This window comes from Giraffa tippelskirchi, chromosome 12 (assembly GCF_054371585.1).
Source record: "Giraffa tippelskirchi isolate mGirTip1 chromosome 12, T2T-mGirTip1v1.2.pri, whole genome shotgun sequence".
NCBI classification, from domain to species: domain Eukaryota; kingdom Metazoa; phylum Chordata; class Mammalia; order Artiodactyla; family Giraffidae; genus Giraffa; species Giraffa tippelskirchi.
The window spans coordinates 106273564-106292218 of record NC_137286.1 but is presented as its reverse complement, the minus strand read 5'-3'; the positions used below and the strand labels follow the sequence as shown (position 1 = coordinate 106292218).

Genomic DNA, 18655 nt, shown 5'->3' with positions numbered 1-18655 from the left:
GATAGGTGAAGCCTCACGCGAGGAGACGGCATCGGGTCGTACGGGGCTCTTCCGGCATCCCACTTCCGGCGTTTTTCTCCGGGGTGCGGAGTGCGGCCCAGACGCGCGGGTGGTGAGTAGGGCGGCGCGGGGCGAGGCGGCCTGTGGACGGCGGCGGGGCTCCCCTGTCCCTTTTCCCGCGTCCGGCGCGCAGTCAGCTCCTGAACTTCCCCTCGGCAGGCGCCATGTTCCTGACCGCGCTCCTGTGCCGCGGCCGCATTCCCGGCCGGCAGTGGATCGGGAAGCACCGGCGGCCGCGGACCGTGTCGGCGCTGGCGAAGCAGAACATGATCCGTCGCCTGGAGATAGAAGCGGAGAACCACTACTGGCTGAGCCGGCCCTTCCTCACGGCCGAGCAGGAGCGCGGCCACGCGGCGGCCCGCAGAGCGGCCGCCTTCGAGGCGCTCAAGGCGGCACAGGCCGCCAAGTTCCCCGCGCACCGGCGGCTGGAGGACCAGCTCGACCACCTCAACGTCACCAAGAGGTGGTCCTGACCGTGAGCCCCGCCGGACCCCAGCTTCGCACACTCCACTGCCTGCAGTCGGGGCTCCTTCGCCCCGGGTTTCGCCCTCGCTCCCCTGAGGGACGGTGCGGGCATGGTCTGTGTCACAAACGACACAAACGTCATTTGTACGAAGCCGCAATAAAGCTACCAACTGTGCTTTTTGGGCGTCAGTGCGAGATTCTTGTTAGGGCTTGATCACGCAGCCGTACCTTCTGCCAACTAAATGCAACCGACTAAATGCAAATGGAAAAAATGAGCTTTTTCAATTAAACAGACAAATGAAAATAACGTTTTCTGCTGAGATTTACCTCTAAAAGTGGACAACTAAAAACTATGTTCAGTAAAAGCTAAGTTAAAGCTTTTTTGATAGCCATCTATACCTTTGGCCTAGGTAAGCTACATGTTGTCACAGTCAAGTAATACTTGTGGTTAACCCAAATTAGTAGAGTCTTACTTCTAACTCAACACTGTATGTTACCAGATGACAAGATGGCAAAAATCATAGCTATTCTCTCATTTTGTAAATATCAGTTTATAACAATAACAACAGTTGTTCAAATACAGGACTTTATTTATTAATAAAGTAAATCATCATCCTGATTTCAGGAGAAAAGTTTAAAAATATTCAACTTTCCTGTTAATGTAGGTTAGGCCACCCAAAGACAAAGATAACAAAAGTCATGGTCCAGGGTTACACTCATGAGAAACAAATACAAGACTTATGGGAACTGATAAGTAAAAACAAAGTAAACTGTATTCCAAATTCGTTTATGTAAAAACATTAAAGATCACCTTAAAATAGTGTCCATCTTTTCTTTAAATGGGCATAGACTCATCTGCAGTCGTACAAATTGGTTAAACTCAACTAAACGCTTTCTGAAGCTTTTAATACAAATACAGTTCCTTGCTGCTTTATGCAACTCAACAAAATATAAAGTGAAGTCGTTAGAAAAATATGGACCTTTCTGAATCTATATTGCATTTTAAATTTAAATTGGAAAATACAGTTCTGATCATATGAAACATGATTTCAGGTTTACATAGCTGTATCACAGAATATTAAATACGGTCTTTATTTTGGCTGAAATGCAAAAATATGGTTAATTTCTCAACAGGTTAGTTAAAAATGCTTTGCATTGATAGCAGTGCTAGTCCTAGAACAACATGTAAGCAAAACATATTTGTAAGTCATTTGTCTTCAGCGCTGCAAATATGCAGATCCTAACACTAAGCCCTTATATGCATCTGCTTTAAAGATGATGGAAGGGAAATCTCACATAACTGAAAATCTATAATTTAAGCAATGGAACAAACAGTCAAAATCTGCTTTCAATAGAAATAAAATTAAACATTGCATATTTGATTTAAGCTAAGTTCAATTAACTTAGGACACATTGGGTCATAACCACTAAATATGTAAGAGGATTTTAAAAACTCATGCAAAGATGAAACTGCTTTTGTAAGCGGTGCAAGTTTAGTGACCACTAAGCTGCAGCTGCTCTTTGGTTTGGCACAGTGACAGTGGTCAGATGTCTCAGGTACTGAATATTCAAGTCAGTTCGTACCCAGGTAAAACCAAGTTTCCTGTCTTAATTTGTTTTTAATGGCAATGGCAAGACCTGAAATTCAACTTGACTTTCCTTAAATATCACAACTGTTCAAGTGCTTGAAGCAACAAAGATCGTACTAATAAATTTTGACAGGGCTTCATTTTGACCATTTCACCTCAAAGGTTGGCAGCACTGATCTGTAGCAGTTGAAATGCCAAGGAGACAGCCTCTCCTTGGTTCCCATCCCACTGCAGGCCCTTGCTGAATGGTCATTAACATGTATGAATAAACTTGGTCAATTATTATTTAAAATGTGGCAGACGTTGGCCATAAATTAATTAAACCAAAGGTAACAAAGGCTTTAGCTGAAAATTTCTGAAAAGGTATATACTATGTTATTAAAAAAGATGATGTTAAATGACAGAAATTGAAAGAACTGAAAAAGACAAAAACACCAAAGATCACCGAGATAGGTTAAGGGGAAAATTAAGTTTCCTCAGTTGTTAGAGATAGGTTAAAGGGAAAATTAACTTTCCTCAGTTGTTAATCAGGTGCATGCACATCTTTTGACTTGAATATAGAAATGTCCATAAGAAGTACCAGGAGGACATTTCTGAAAGCAGGCATGTACGTTTAAACATTTACCACTTCCTTATAATACGCAAACTGCTAGACTAAAGTGATGTTTCTGGTTGGAAACTGATACCCTTTAACTCTCATAAACATTTTCTAGAATCAAGATTATTAAGACTGTGTTGAAATAAAGGTAGGAGCTGTATTATAGTATTCCAAATATTAGTATTTTCAAAGCTAACTCATTCCTCTAGTTCAAAGGGGAAAAAAAACTACTTCCTTTTAAAATCTAGTAATATAGCCCATGAAGTTAGACAAATCTTGTAAACTGTAAACCTGCAATAGATGGCTATAAAATTTATGCTACATTAGGAAATTATAGAGCTATCCCCAGTATACTGTTTGGTGTCCAAAAATATTTGTTGGACAAATGTAAAGTAAGGTATTGTGCAGAATTAGCAATCGAAGAATGTTAAAGGTTGTCCCGTCCAAATCATTCATAGCAGCCCTTCCCCTGGTCCCATTTTACAGATAAGAAAACTAACTGGGATACTTATAGATGTTGCTTAAAATCTACCCACTTCTAGCAGCAATCAATCATTTTAGTTTTGACTAAACAGTATAAACAGGAGTAACATCAGTACATTGTTTCTCCTTACAGGATACGAATTCTAATCTTTAGAGTTAATGCAGCAATTTGTCACGTAGATTAGACTTCAAAAGGAAAAGGGGGTAAGCGTCTAGGCAGAAAGGGGTTGCTGTTAGGAAGTCAGATTTAAAATCCTGCATATAAAAGTGAAATCCACCTCTCAGAGAATGGAAGTTTTGAATGACTGCTCAGGTGAGAATTTGTTTGTTGACTGGCTAGGGTTAACTGTTATACTGAACAGTTCTACCCTCCATTCAAACTGCATTTTAAGTTGCTGTCTAAGCTGTTATGGGATTAATGTAAAAAGTTTCAAAGCAAATTTCAGTCTTTACTTGAAATTTGAAAGTCAACTCAACAGCAGGCAACACTCTGAAAACATATTTTAACAGCTTACTTATAGCTTCTCTTTCTTTTTCTTCTAGTCACTTCAACTCAATCCTACTGTGCCCAGTATTTCTATAGCATATGTAACCTGTTTCCCTACCCGTATAAATACCCATGAAAGTTCAACAAAAAAGTGCATTAAAAGCAGACACAAATAAAAAATTTCTTACACTGTCAAATTTTCTTTAAGCCTTGGGCATAAAACTACACATGGTTTAATTAATGCTTAGAACTAAGCCTTCAATGAATTATACAAATGTGCTCCAAATGATTATATTTAGGTATCTAAATCCTTCTGAGTGTTATTTTATAGCCAACAATAAAAAAATCTTTGTTAAAAATGTTGAAAAGTATAAAACAGTAACTATAAATTAGCAAACACCAAATCTTTTTTTTTAAAAAAAAGCAGTTATTTTCTTTCTTACACAGTACAAGCAGCAGTAATTTGCATATTATTATTCACTTTCAGCCACCATACTGACCTAGATGTACTTAAGTTTTTAGCTTGTGTTTCTAGAGTGAAAATTTATATGGATACTAAGAAACAACTCTAATAATGTAACCCAGGTATCAAAAAAATGCATATGTCATGTTAACATGTGACCTGATAGCTCATATTATGGCATCTCATGTTATTATGAGAAAATGTTACTTCCAACGGAAAATGAAGTCTCTTTTGTAGCTGTGAGTGAATGCTGAACAAATGGGCTCATTTAAGATTAAGGCATCTTCCCGCTCTGGAGCAGTGCTTCTGTGGATCCAGCAATCTGTACAAAGGTTTCCTTTTTTAAAAAATATATCTTCGTTTATACTTCAATTATTTCATTCCATTGATCATTTTCTTGCAAATAAAACAGAAAATATCAGTCCACAATATGTTTTATAAACCTATAAAAGAAGAGAAGTGAATTATTAAAACTTCATTTTATATTTCTGAAAATAAGATTGATTACACAGTTCTCTAGGCTAAGGTATAAACCTGCTAATATAACAAGAAAGGAAATACTTTAATTCTACTAATATGCTCTTAATAATAATAATAAAGGTTTTTAGAAGCTGAAGACAAGGGCCAAATCACCAACTCTGTCTCCCTGAAGCCATCACATGAGCATTTTAATAGAGGCCGAGGCTTACACTTTTCCCTTACTGTTAACTCGGGCCTAACCTGAGGAGACTGCTACTGGATGTCTGTGGGAATTTCGGTGAGGATTCTTAAATAGGAGCATCAGCCATCATTCCACCTACATGCAGAAGAGTGCAGAGCCAGGACCGGGAGCCTTGTCTGAGGAGGACCAGCTCTCCCTGGGGCTGCCAGTGACACGTGATTATCGTGATTATCGCCTGCTGCTCGGGCTGCCCCCTGCCTGCCGGGAGCCCCAAGAGGGGCTGGTGATGTGCACACGGCCTCCTGGTCCGTGTAAGGAACTGAATGCTAATGACAAAACACCCACGAGGCAGCAGATGTCCCTAGATGAAATTACAGATAAGAACAGGACAACTGGGGTAATAAAGGTGTGCTGTCTTATACTGCTAAGTATGTATACTTTGTTAGGCAGCAACAGGTAACCAATAAACACCGCATGCGGGTTTTAAAAAACCTAACAGCTGCACGTGATGCTTCTGAGCCAGTGAGCTTAGCTTCCAACTGACACGCGCACAGCTGTCTTCTCGAAAGCTCAGTGTCTCTGCGGGTCAGTGTCAGCACTGCCCTCATAAGGGCTCCTAGTCCTATTTAAGTCAACCTCCTCTGGCTACTGTTGCTGGGCAGAGAGATGGCACCACTGGCCTGGGTACTTAGCTACAGAGAACTGCTTTCTGCTGCATCTTTTACCAGGTAAATAACATCAATGAACCTCTTAAGTCTTAGTCACTCTTCTCTGGATCAAACTTCTTCAGCACTGGGCAAAAGTCACCTTTTCCCCTTAAATAAATTAATAAGGTACTGCTTACTGAAAAGGTTAGTTGTCCATATACTAATCCTAAACAATTTTTATTCATTTCTTCATTAATTTACCAATAAATATTTAGTAAGATTGTGCTAGGAATGGGAAGAAAACCGGGAGGTAGGCAGCTGTGACCTTTCAATCTGTCCTGAGCTATTTGATACCATAATGGAAAGAATGAGAAAGATTCAACTGCAGACTCTTTTGAGAGTATGACATGCAAATAAAGAGCAATTTTTGGAGAAATTACCTTTATACTGTCTTACCTTGTTCTTATTCAATTGGTTAGTTATGAACAAGTGGTACTCAATTTTCTATTGCCACTGTTACATGGTTATTTGTCCCTGTAAGCACATAATTATATATGACATGACAGAAAAATAAGTATTAGATTCCTAGCTAAATGGTAAAACTGATCACAGTAAAAGCCAAGTCTTATGTAAGCACTAAATAGGCTTCTGGTGCCAACCATCGTCTGCTGTTAGAACCCAGAAGGAAGGAAAGCAGTGCTAAGATCTGCAAATCTGGTTTTTACACTAGGTGAAAATGACCACTGGCTCTAAAGATGTTTAGCAGCAGTCATTTCAAGTCCAAAAACCTGATGTTCCCTTGACTTCATACTGAGGGGCGAATAACCTGGATGAAGGCCTTAATGATGCTAAGTTAAGAGAATTTAAATGCTGCTGAAAACAAAACAACAAGTCAGAAATTCTGACAAGAAGTTTTCAAGTTTTAGGCTCTTTCCTAGATTAGTTACAAATTGATTGTTAGTTACAAATGGATCTGAATGTTCAAACCATTTTCCTATAGTGCAAGGAGAATGTTATTACTAGTGTTATTCAGAACCACAGATATGTGTAACGCTAGTAAATGGCCAGACTACCTATTACAAACCCAGGCCTGACTCAAAATCCCACTTCTATCTTACTGATCTAGAATGTGTCCACAAATTCATGAAATGATTAAGAGTCATCACTAAAAGGTTAAAATATACTCAGTGCACTCTTTTTATACTAAGAAAACACAGCCAAAGAGTACAAGGCATTCCAAAATTATTATCTTTTCAGGGACTTCCTTGTGGTCTAGTGGTTAAAGACTTCGCCTCCCAATGTAGGGGGTGTGGGTTAGATCTCTGATCGGGGGGCTAAAATCCCACAATCTTTGTGGCCAAAAAAAACAAAATAAAACAAAACAGAAGCAAAGTTGTAACGAGTTCAATAACGACTTTAAAAAAATTATTTTCAAATAGGCAAAAGCTATGACCCTAAATAATAACCTTGTTTAAACATTATCCAGAATATTGTGCCTAAACAACTTTCTACATCTGAGGTGATGAAATATATGGCTGGATAACAACAAGGAAAAACAAAAAACTGTGAACAGAAAAAAAACACAGCAGCAGTCACTACACTTCCTCACTCAACTCTCACCTCTGTGAAAGCTCCAAGTCAACACTAACAGCCCACAAAGAAGACATTAAAAAGTTTCAAATATTTTAGTATTTTATGTGAACTATTTGTCATGAAAGAGTAATGGCCATCTGAGTAAGACTTTTCCATATGGTCCCTCACAGTTTCTAGGAGGAAATGGGCCTTTATTTTTCATCTTTGGGGGAGATGATTTTTTTTCTCTTTACAAAATAACGTGGAGTTTGGTATGAATTTTAATGAATGAATAATAGTAAGACTTTGGCATAGTCATTTGGAAAAGATAAATGCAGCAGCATGGTTAAAATTCTGTATGTAAATAGCTAAGCTTTTGTAGCATGATTTCTAGATAATGAACTATCAAGAAATTAAATCGAATATTTTAAGGCAAAAAAAAATAAAATAAAATAAAATATCACATAGTGTATTTTGCTTTTTCCACATTTACTAAGTCAGGTGGTTTTCATTTTAAGCAGACGAAGCAATGTTTTCAGATGACAAGCATTACCTGATCCACCAACACCTTCTTCAGATCCACTCTCCAGCCACTGAGAGTCACTGTCCAACAGACGGTTTTTTGATTCACTAAGCGGTTTGATAGGAAAGGGCTGATTTGAGCCAATACTGAAAGAGGAGCAAATCATTCAGTAAAGAGTTTAATGCTTGATTAAGGGTACTTAATTAATAAGCAGCAAATTAGTATTCCTTTTCCTAAATACATAAGGGCAACGCATGAGATCTCAGCACTCTGAAAAAACTCCATCCTCAAAAGAAAAATATGCCCCCAACCCCCCATTAAATGGCTCCCTAGACCCAAGAATCTGTACTCAGCACTGTCAATGAAAACAATTAGGCAAAAGAAAAATAGCTTCAGAGGCCAATCTGAAACGTGTTTAACGTGTTAATGTTAATCAAGAGCTGTAAGGTAGCACAGAACAGGTGAGGATCTAGATCTGTGGACAAAAAATTACCTGTCATTTCCCAAGTTTTCTGCTTTCTACCTCTGCAGTATAGATCTAAAGGGGAAAAATGATTCAGTGATTCAGAGCAGACTTATTTTTCTAGCTATGAGATCCAGGGAGGGAGGGAGTGGAGGAACACAAGAAGGAGGAAAAGGGAACTAATGTTTTGGGGTACGCACTATGGGCCAGACACTGCGCTAGGTGCTTTTTACACATAATCGCCAGCTTCACAACAACTCCGGAAACAGGATGAATCCTCCTTTCATAGAGCTGGCAGCCGAGGCTCAGACTGTCTAAGTAACTTGTTCAGGCCCACAGTAAATGTTAGAGCTGTGAGGTCCCAAGGCCTTATATTCTAGGTTCTAAAGCCCATGTTTTAACAAAACTAATCTGTGACCCCTTCTCCCCCACAGTTTATTTCTGGAGTAAATACGTTTCAAGTGTTTCACTTTGACAGAGGTACCTCTATCTTCTTTAAAATTTCATCTAAAATGAACTATTTCTCTCAATTTATGAATCATTGTGCTTGCCATACAAACTCAGGAAATATCCTCTAAGGTGAATAAGAAAAAAATTTTTGTATTTGTATTTTTGAATCCTCATTCATATTATTTTCACAGTGCAGTTAAAATCTGTTTATCAAAATAAAATGGAGAATAGTACAATGACTAACTTCTTTGAAAATATAACTGATAGAAACCAACATAATCAAATCTCAAAAGAGTCTCTGTTTCCAGGAAGATGCAGCACAGGTAGGGGAGCCATGCTTCCTTCTCTGCCCAGACACTTCCAGTGACACGAGCCTGTCTTCGCCCAACTACTAACAGCAGGCATTCATTTTCTTACTCTGAAGTGTTCCAGTTTGAATGGTTACCCTAAGCATATCAGCTGTATGCATACACTGACCCTCAGTTAAAAACCTGAACAGAATTTATCTTTCCTGTCTCTGCTGGCTTGCCATATTACTACTTTATTTATCTAAGTGTAACACACACACACATAGATTGCTTTATAATAAATTCTGGAAAACTTAACAACAAGAAGCACACCTTCTGGCACTTTCACTTTGGTTTGAGACAGAAGCTTGTTCTGGATCCGTCCCCACAAGGCGAGTTGGAAAACTGCAGCCGTCACCCTGGCTGCATAATGAAAAATACCAGTGATAATTTAATCATGTCAAGTTAAATCAAAGTGGTCAAACTTAACACCTATTTTTCAGAAGCATGGTATAGAGAGATTACTGTAACTTGTCATTTCAGAGAATAATTTCTAAGATTTCTAATTCAGAGGGTTATTAGACTTCACTGAGGAAGTAAGTCTTTCTTTTATAATTTACATGCAGTTAAAAACAATATCTTCTATGACTATTAAAGTTACCTTTACCTTTAAAGATACCTTAAACACATATATTCAAACATCTGGATAACTGACCTGCCTTAAATGTCACAATCATTTAAGATATCAGAGATGCTCAAACTGAAATTCAAGATGTAAATTCCATATATTTATTCATTCAACAACATTCATTAAATAAATATTTACTGGATGGTCTAAGTACCATTTTAAATGCTAGGGATATATCACTGAATAAAAGAAAAAATCTAAAAATGTACAGCTATGCCTCACTTCCACATTCTTAAAACATCAAAACTGTGTCCAGCAGGGAGTTCCACTTCCAGCCAAGATGGATTAATGGGAAGATTTGACCTGCTGTCAAACAGTTGACAGACAACTGTTTTCCTAACAGGCAGCACAGAACTGTGGTGTCTAAGAGAAGTGAAGCCAGCCAAGGAGTCGCAGTTTCTGCCAGAGCCTGAGCACCTGTGAGTGGGTGGGTGGGGGGTGTGCTGGTGAGCAGGGCAAGATGGTCTCACTGAACTGAGGGGACAGAGTTGAGCAAGAGGAAGATGTGCAGAGAAAGGGCTCCATAAATCTGCACAGGGCTCTACTTGAGCCTTGAGATGAATTCTCAGCCATGTGTGTGAATCTGGGAAGAGAGCAATTGCACAGTGGAGCCGCAGCACACTGCCAGCATCCACGCTGGACCCACCAGAGCAGAGAGACTGCACTGAACACGTGGATCTGGCAGGGACCCCAGTGGGCTCTCACCTTTGTTGTAGGATTAACTTGCCCGAGACAAAACGCTACTCTACACCAACCTAGCAAAGGTTAAAACAAGCCTCAGGAAGACTCAGCTGAAACTCAAGTAACTTAACAGTCTGCCAAAACAAAATCCAACATTCTTTAAAGGGAGACAAATTTTAAATACTCAGAATTCGAAATGTCCACTATCCAATCAAAAATTACTAGCATTAAAAAAAAAAAGTCAACAGAAAAGATTTAGAAATGACCATGAAAACCTGAAACATAGACTTAAAAGAGAAATGTAAGATATGAAGAAAGAACCAAATCGAACTTCTGAAGCTGAGATATATATATATCTAAAATCTGAAGTAAAAAAAACTCACTGGATGAGCTTAACAGTAGACATTACAGAAGAAAAGATCAGTGAACTCACAGACATGTGACAGCGGAAACTATCCAACTTGAAGCAAAGAAAGAAGAAAGATGGAAGAGAGAAGAGAGGGACAACAGCAACAACCAGTGGGAAATTATATCAAAATTACTCAGATTTGATGAAAACTAAAAATTCATAGATCCAAGAAGCCTAATGAACTCCAAAGAGGATAAACATAGGGAAAAGCATACAGAGGAACATAATAAGCAAACCACTTGTAACCAGTGATACAGACAGAGTCTTAAAGGAGCCAGAGGGGGAGAGAGACAGAGTAATTTACAGGCACACCTCATTTTATTGTGCTTTATTCTACTCTTGGCAGATACTGTGATTTATAAATTAAAGGCTTGAGGCAACCCTGCACTGAGCAAGTCTTCCAGTACCATTTTTTCCAACAGCATTTGCTCACTTTGCATCTCTGTGTCACATTTTGGTAATTCTTAGAATATTTCAAACTCTCCATTAGCAAAAAAATCATGACTTGCTGAAGGCTTAGATAATGATTATCAGTGTTTAGCAATAAAGTATTTTTAAGTCAAAGTATGTACATTGTCCTTTTTTAAAAAAGATATAAGGCTATCGAACACTTAACAGTCTATGGTTAGTGTAAAGACTGCTTTTATAAGCACTGGGAAACCAAAACATTCAAATGACTCACTTTATTGTGATAGTTGCTTTATTGTGGGGGTTGGGAAACAAACCTACACTATCACTGAGGTGTGGCTGTACAAACAGTGGAATAAAGGTACTAATAAGAGGGAGGCTGATTTACTGACACAAACAACACAAGCCAGAGGATAAGGGAACGACATCTTTCAAGAAGAGAAAAAAAACACACGAGCAAAAAAAACCAACTGCCAACACTGAAATTTCTTTTTTTTTTTTAAATATTTATTTATTTTGCTATACCAGGTCTTAGTTGCAGCATGGGGGATCTTTGATCTTCACTGTGGCATGCAGGTTCTTTAGTTGCAGCATGTGGGATCTAGTTCCCTGATCAGGGATCGAACCCTGGTCCCCTGCATTGGGAGTGTAGTGTCTTAGCCACTAGACCACAAGGGAAGTCCCTGAAATTTCTGTTTAGGAGAAAATAACCTTAAAATATAAGTCTGGGTTCCAACCAGTCAGAGTGGAAAAACCTGAATATGAGAGACAATAGATAAAGCACACAGAAGAGACTGGTGCACTTCAAGGTGAAACACAGGAAGAAGACTGAATGAGAAGCAAGCTGCCCACCAGTGAGCTGAGGCAGAGACCCCAGCAGGCTGCAGACATGCAGCTGAAGTCCCTGCAGTGATGTGGGAGGGGGGTGGCTGAAGAAATACTTGAAGAAATAGTGGTTAAAGGTATTTTTCCAAATTTGATGAAAGTTTAAGTTATAGATCCAAGAAGCTCAACAATCCTAAGCACAAGAATCATGAAGAAAATGACATCATTTGCATGAAACTAGTGATAAACAAATTGTATAAAACTAGAGGTAAACAAAATCTTAAAAGTGGGCAGAGAAAAAAGTCATATTACACAAATAGAAAAAAGATAATGTCCATCAACTTCTCTTCAGAAAAAATGCAAGCAACGTCTACAATTCTATACCAAGCAAAAGTGCCTTTTAAAAATGAAGGCAATTTGGAATTCCCTGGGATTCTAGTGGTTAGGACTCTGTACTTCCATGGCCAGGGCCCAGGTTCAGTCCCTGGTCAGGGAATTACGATCCCATATGGTGTGGCAAAAAAAAAAAAAGAAGGCAAATATGTCATTTTCAAACAAATAATAAGCAATACAGTTAATTAAGGGAAAAAAGAAAAAGGAACCCACAGCACTTATAAATATGGTAATTGAATTTCAAATATTTTTTCCTTTTTTATAATGACTTTTGTGTATGGATGGCCTAGGATGGCTGAAAATTTGGGAAAAAAGAAAATTATGAATCATTTTGAGCATATATTCTCATTTAAATTTGAGGTAAAAACTGCATTCTGTGTTGGGTCTTCTTTGATTTAAGATACAATGGATTATATAACCTGTACTGGAAAAATCTCTGAAGATATGGCTAATACATTCTTATGATTCTTTACTTCAAAAATTTATTTTCATTTTGAAGGATGTGGAGTGATTATTATTTTCTATTTTCTTTTTTCCCCCCTAATTCTCACTCAAATATATGCCCAAACTCTCCTTTATCCATAAAAAAATATGAAACACAAAATACTTATGTAATCAAGATATTCTGAGTTTTCATTCTCAAGGCTCATAATGTCATAATATACTGGATCCTCTGAATCTTAAGACATGTAACCAGAGAGACACTGTCACAGATTCCATAATATCTGAGACACGCATTTTAGAAGCTACCTTGAAAATACTGGAAACAGCCAATATTTCTTTTCATCGCCAAAGACTTGTCTCCAGTTTTTATTGCATCCAAGTGAGAAACCATTTCCATCAGCTCCATATGAAAACATGGGTGCACGGAATGATTCTGTTTAGATATATTCAAAAAAGAGTTAACTTATTTGAAAATTATAAGAGGGAAGAAAAGTACCAATTTTTTTTGCTCTATATCTTTGCTATCAAAAACTATAAATATAATTTAAAATAAATACTATATTTGTAACACTTAAAAATTAGTTTCTAAAACTTTTTTGGGAAAACATATAACCTCTGAATATTTCATCACCTTTATAAAATCTACTGAAGTATGTTCAATATACCTTACTTATATATATATATATTTAAGATATTCTATCTCTTGCAACTTCACTCATTCATTATGTATGAACTTCCTACTGTGTGCCTTATGGCACAGTTCTAAAATTTTAAGATTCCTAAATAATTATAACTTATGTAACCTACTTACCTATGGTTGTTCTGTTTTTTCCAACTAGCCAGCAGTGATAGCTGAGAAGTGACAATACGCTGATGAAGAACATCGTAGACACAAAGAAAAGAAAAAGTACATGGAATTTTGCACGTGTATCTGTGAGTTCATTCTGAGGAAAGAGAAGAAAAGAATTACTTTCGAGAATAGTCAACCTCTAAAATGTACTCTTATTATTTGGTTCTTTTTAATGACTGTTGAATTCACCAAAAAAAAAAAAAAAAAAAAAGGCCAGGTATGAGAAGTAATAAAATAAATTAGATAATACATCCAAAAGCAATATGTCCCAAAGCAGAGAGCTGTTATTACCAAAGGGGCTTGCTTACATGTCAGGAAGAGTCACTTTAAAAACTGCTCTTAAATTTTAGCAACACTTTCAGTAATAAAATAAAAAGATGAACGTTTTACTCAACATTTTTCTCTTACAGCTTATACATATACTTAAGCTTGCCCCAATATCTAGGATACATGAGGGTTTTCTCCATCTAAGCTTAAAATATTTGCTTGTGGTACTTATATATGCTGCTAACCAGAAGCTAGCTGTGATACAGCTCTTGTTGGACTTCCCTAGTCTCTGTTCTTGAATAAACATACTGGGAACAGGCTAGCCCTGGAGCTGCTTCCATGCCTACCTTTAGAGTCCTTGCGCATTCCTACAGAGCCTTTTCTGGTAATTCCCAATTCTGGTATATAAATTTGCCACAAGATATCAGTGAATGAAAACAGCATCTCGGTTACCTATCCTAATGGTCATATTCATATCAACAGAAGCACGTGTTCACCTAGAAGAAGTGAGGATCCAGCAAGGGGAGAAGGAGAAGCCTCGGGCAGTCACTCTCACAATACAGGCCAACCACAGCCTCACAGATTACGAGCTGCTCCTGCTTGACTTAAACACTGTTCATAGGCTAGTGAAGTGAAAGTGTTAGCTGCTTAGTCATGTCTGACTCTGCAAGCTCACGGACTGTAGACCGCCAGGCTCCTCTGTCCATGGAATTCTCTAGGCAAGAATACTGGAGTGGGTCGCCACTCCTTTCTCCAGGAGATCTTCCTGACCCAGTGATCGAACCCACATCTCTCGCACTGCAGGCAGATTCTTTACCATCTGAACCACCAGGGAAGCCAGGCTAAGTGGTAGGTTTTTAGCGTTAGGTATTTCTGACACCTATCTTTTCCTCTTGTCTTCTAGAGGAAACACAACTCCTTTTAAATACAAGTGATTCTTCTATCTCCCCATCTTGCGAAGCAAATGAGTGTTACACATATTCACTATAAATGTCACAAAAAAAGATGGCAAGAATGTCATGGCAATAATGTATTTTACCTTTGGACAACTCTCTGTAGATTTCCTGTGGCAAAGCTTGTACAAATAGAGACAGTGTATTAAGAAACCACTTTTTATACAAAATTATCCTGTGCGCTATTATAAACCTTTCACGTCTTGAAGAGTCACTAAGATGTAGCTCTTTCAATGTCATTGATGACATTTTCTCAAGAAAACACAAAAGACAAGAACATTCCGCTCTCCAAGCACATTTAGGGTACACTTTACACACCCTTCCACAAAGGTTTTAAGACAAATTTGTATCCAGGAAAGAATAAAATTAATTTCGCTTAGCACATAGCTTTTTAAAAAACTTCTGATGAGCAGTTTCTGAAAACCAGACCTGGTCCCTTCTGTCTTGGCTCACTGGTGGGCAGCAGCCTTGGGAGAGGTGCCCTCACCTACCATCTGGTCTAGTTCCTGCACAGCAACCCGAGGGGCCCTGAGGAAGTCAGACGGCCTCACTCCTTTGCTCCCCACTCTGACCCTGGCAACACCCCCAAAGGCCGTCTTCCCTGGGCTGCACCAGCTTCCCAGTGACTCAGCCTCATGAGCCTCCTGGCACTGGCTCTTCCTCTTGGGCCTTGACTCTAAGGTTTACAAGCTTCGTCTGTTTGAGACGTTCTTCTCTCAGATATCCACTAAGTTCCGTCATATCTTTGTCAACTATTACCTTCTTACTGAGGCCTAACATGACATTCCACTAGTTTCAGGAGCTAAACATAGTGATTCCATACACGTCTATAACTGCAGAATGATCACGACAGTAAGTCTAGCTGACGTCCAACACCACACAGTCACAGAATCTTTTTTCTTCTGATGAGATCTTTCCAACTCTAACTCTTAGAGACTTTCAAATATACTTATTAACTATAGTCACAACGTTGGACATTACATCTCCAGATTTTGACCACATTCACCCACTTTACCCATCCTCTACCCCATACTTCTGACAACCACCAAAATGTTCTTTTTGTCTATGAGACTTTTTTTTTTAATTCCACATATAAGTTAGATAATATGGTATTTGTCTTTCTCTGGCTTGATTCAATTAATATAATGCCCTCAAGGTCCATCTGAGTTGTCATAAATGGCAAGACTTCCTTCTTGTTTTATGGTAGAAGAATATTCCATTGCACATTTTAAAAATTTTGTTTGTTCTTGGTTGTGCTGGCTCCTCGCTGCTGTGCATGGACTTTTGCTACTTGCAGTGAGTGGGGGCTACTCTTCACTGCAGTGCACAGGTTTCTCATTTGTGGTGGCTTCTCTGGCTGAAGAGCACAGGCTCTGGATGCATGGGATTCAATAGCTGCAGCACATAGGCTCAGCAGTTGCGGCGCACGGGCTTAGCTGCTCCATGGCACATGGGATCTTCCTGAGCCAGGGATTGAACCCCTGTCCCCAGCATTGGCAGGCGGATTCTTATCCACTGGACTAAAAGTGAAGTCCTTCACGGCATATTTATACCACAAATTCTTCATCCACCAATGTAAACTTAAGTGTTTTCACATCTTGGCTGTTGTAAATAATCTGTGACACAGGGGTGCAGGTATCTCTGTCAGTTAGTTTTCATTTCCTCTGAGTATACTCCCAGAAGCAGAATTTCTGGGTCATGGGATATGATAGTTCTAATTTTAATTTGCTGAGGACTCCTCATACCATTTTTCATAATAGCTGCACTAATTTACATTCCCAGCAACACACAAGGGTTCTCTTTTCTCCCCATCTTTGCAAAAACTTGTTGTCTTTTTGATAATCATCATTCTAACAGGTATAAGGTGATACCTTGTTTTAAAAAAATACTTTCACTTATTTATTTGGCTATGCCATGTCTTAGTTGTGGGATGCAGGATGTTTAGTTGTGGCATGTGAACTCTTAGCTGCAGAACGTGGGACCCAGTTTCCTGACTAGGGATCAAACCCGGTCCCCTTGCACTGGGAGTGTGGGAGTCTTAGCTACTGCAACCCACAGGGAAATCCCACTGCTGTGGTTTTGACTTGCATCTCCCTGATGATTAGTAATCCGAAGCATCTTTTCATGCACCTGTTGGCTATCTGTATGTCTTCACTGGAGAAAGGTATATTCAGACCCTCTGACCATTTTAAATCTGGTTGTTTTGTCTCGTTCTTGCTATTAAGTTGTGAGTTCTTTATATATTTTGGATATTACCCCATATCAGATACATAATTTGCAAACATTTTCTTCCATCCAGTAGGCTTTTTATTTTGTTGATAGTTTCCTTTTCTGTACAGAAGCTTTCAGTTTGATGTGGCCTCACTTGTTGAGTTTTCCTTTTGTGGCTTTTATGTTTGGTGTCAAATACACACAAGTCACTGCCAAGGCTGATGTCAAGGAGCTCGCCCCCGTGTCCTCTAGGTTTACAATTTCAGCTCTCATGTTCAAGTCTTTAGGAGCTGACTCTTGTCCATGATGGAGGACTAATGCTCAGTTTCATTCTTCCACATGTGGCTGTACAGGTCTCCCAACACCATTTACTGAACAGACTGTCTTTTGCCCATTGTTTATTCTTGGCTCCCTGTCATAAATTAATTGATGCTTGGGTTGATTTCAGGGCTCTCTTATTCTGTTCCATTGATCTATGTGTCTGTTTTTACGCCAATAACATACTGATTTGATTACTACAGATGTATAATATAGGAAGCGAAATACCTCTACCTTTGTTCTTCTTTTTCAAGACTGTTTTTGTCATTTGCAGCTTTCTGTGGTTCCATACAAATTTTAGGGTTGTCCTACTTCTGGAAAAATGTTACTGGAATTTTGGTGGGGATTGCAATGAATCTGCAGATTACTTTGGGTAGTATTTATATATAGTATTAATATGTTAAACAATATCAATTCTTCCAATCCATGAGCACAGATTATTTTTCCATTTATTTGGGTCTCCTTCAGTTGCTATCATCAATGATTAATACTTTCCAGTGTACAGATCTTTCATCTTTTTGGTTAAACTTATTCCAAGGTATTTTATTCTTTCTGATGCAATTGTAAATGGGACTGTTTCCTTAACTTCTCTAAAAATTTGTTATTAGTGTACAGAGATGCAACTAATTTTTTACATTATTTTTGTATCATACAACTTCAATGAACTTGCTTATCAGCTAACAGGTTTTTTTTTGGTAGAGTCTTTAGGATTTTCTAACATAATATGTCCTCTGCACACAGAGACAGCTTTACTTCTTCCTTTCATATCTGGATGCATTTTATTTCTTTTTCTTGCCTAACTGCTCTGGCTAAGACCTTCCATACTATGTTGAATAAAAGTGGCAAGAGTGGGTATCCTGGTCTTGTTCCTGATATGAGAAGAAAGCTTTCAGCTTTTCACCACCAAGTATGATGTCAGCTGTAGGCTTGTCAATATATGGCCATTAAACTGAGGTACATCCCTGCTATACTCATTTTGTTGACAGTTTTTACCGTTAAGTGGATGTTGAATTTTGTCAAATGCTTTTTCTGCATCTATTGAGATAATCATATAAATTTTTATCCTTCATTTTGTTAACAGGGTATATCACATATACTGCTCCACAGATGATGAACCATCCTTGCATCCCTGGAATAAATCTTACTTGATCAGGGTGCGTGTGGTCCTTTTAATGTATTGTTGAATCTGGCTTGTTAATATTTTGTTGAGAATTTTAAAATCTATGTTCAATGGGGATTTTGGCCTGCAATTTTCTTGTGGTGACCTCGTCTGGTTTTGGTATTAGGATAAAAGTGACCTCATAAAATGAGCCTAGAAGTGTTCTCTTGTCTACTTTTGGAAAGAGTGTGAGTTGGATCAGTGTAGGCTGTTCACCTGTGAAGCCACCTGGTCCTGGACTTTCGGAGGTTTTTGATTACTCAATCTCTTTACTATTAATCAGTCTGTTCAGATTTTCTCT

At 38.5% G+C, this 18655-nt stretch overlaps 2 protein-coding genes across 13 annotated transcripts in view; one reads left to right on the top strand and one right to left on the bottom strand.

Moving 5' to 3' along the window:
- The first annotated feature begins 67 nt into the window (after nt 1-67).
- On the top strand, nt 68-700 carry MRPL57 (mitochondrial ribosomal protein L57). The gene is made up of 2 exons (XM_081549019.1): nt 68-112; nt 220-700. The coding sequence occupies exon 2, from the start codon at nt 225-227 to the stop codon at nt 531-533; it is 309 nt and encodes a 102-aa protein (XP_081405145.1). The 5' UTR covers nt 68-112; nt 220-224; the 3' UTR covers nt 534-700.
- ZDHHC20 (zDHHC palmitoyltransferase 20) overlaps nt 219-18655 on the bottom strand; it is a 58422-nt gene continuing 39985 nt past the window's right edge. For 3 of the 12 annotated variants that reach the window (XM_081549013.1, XM_081549015.1, XM_081549011.1), the window contains 6 exons: nt 13408-13540; nt 12903-13029; nt 9082-9171; nt 7579-7694; nt 5910-5987; nt 1098-4588 (listed from right to left, as the gene is read on the bottom strand). In XM_081549013.1, the coding sequence (XP_081405139.1) occupies nt 5950-5987; nt 7579-7694; nt 9082-9171; nt 12903-13029; nt 13408-13540 (504 nt within the window). In that variant the 3' untranslated portion in view covers nt 1098-4588; nt 5910-5949. Of the gene's footprint in view, nt 778-1097; nt 4589-5909; nt 5988-7578; nt 7695-8041; nt 8087-9081; nt 9172-12902; nt 13030-13407; nt 13541-18655 lie in introns of those variants that run through there. The other 9 variants (XM_081549014.1, XM_081549016.1, XM_081549012.1 and 6 more) reach the window with 6 other exon arrangements.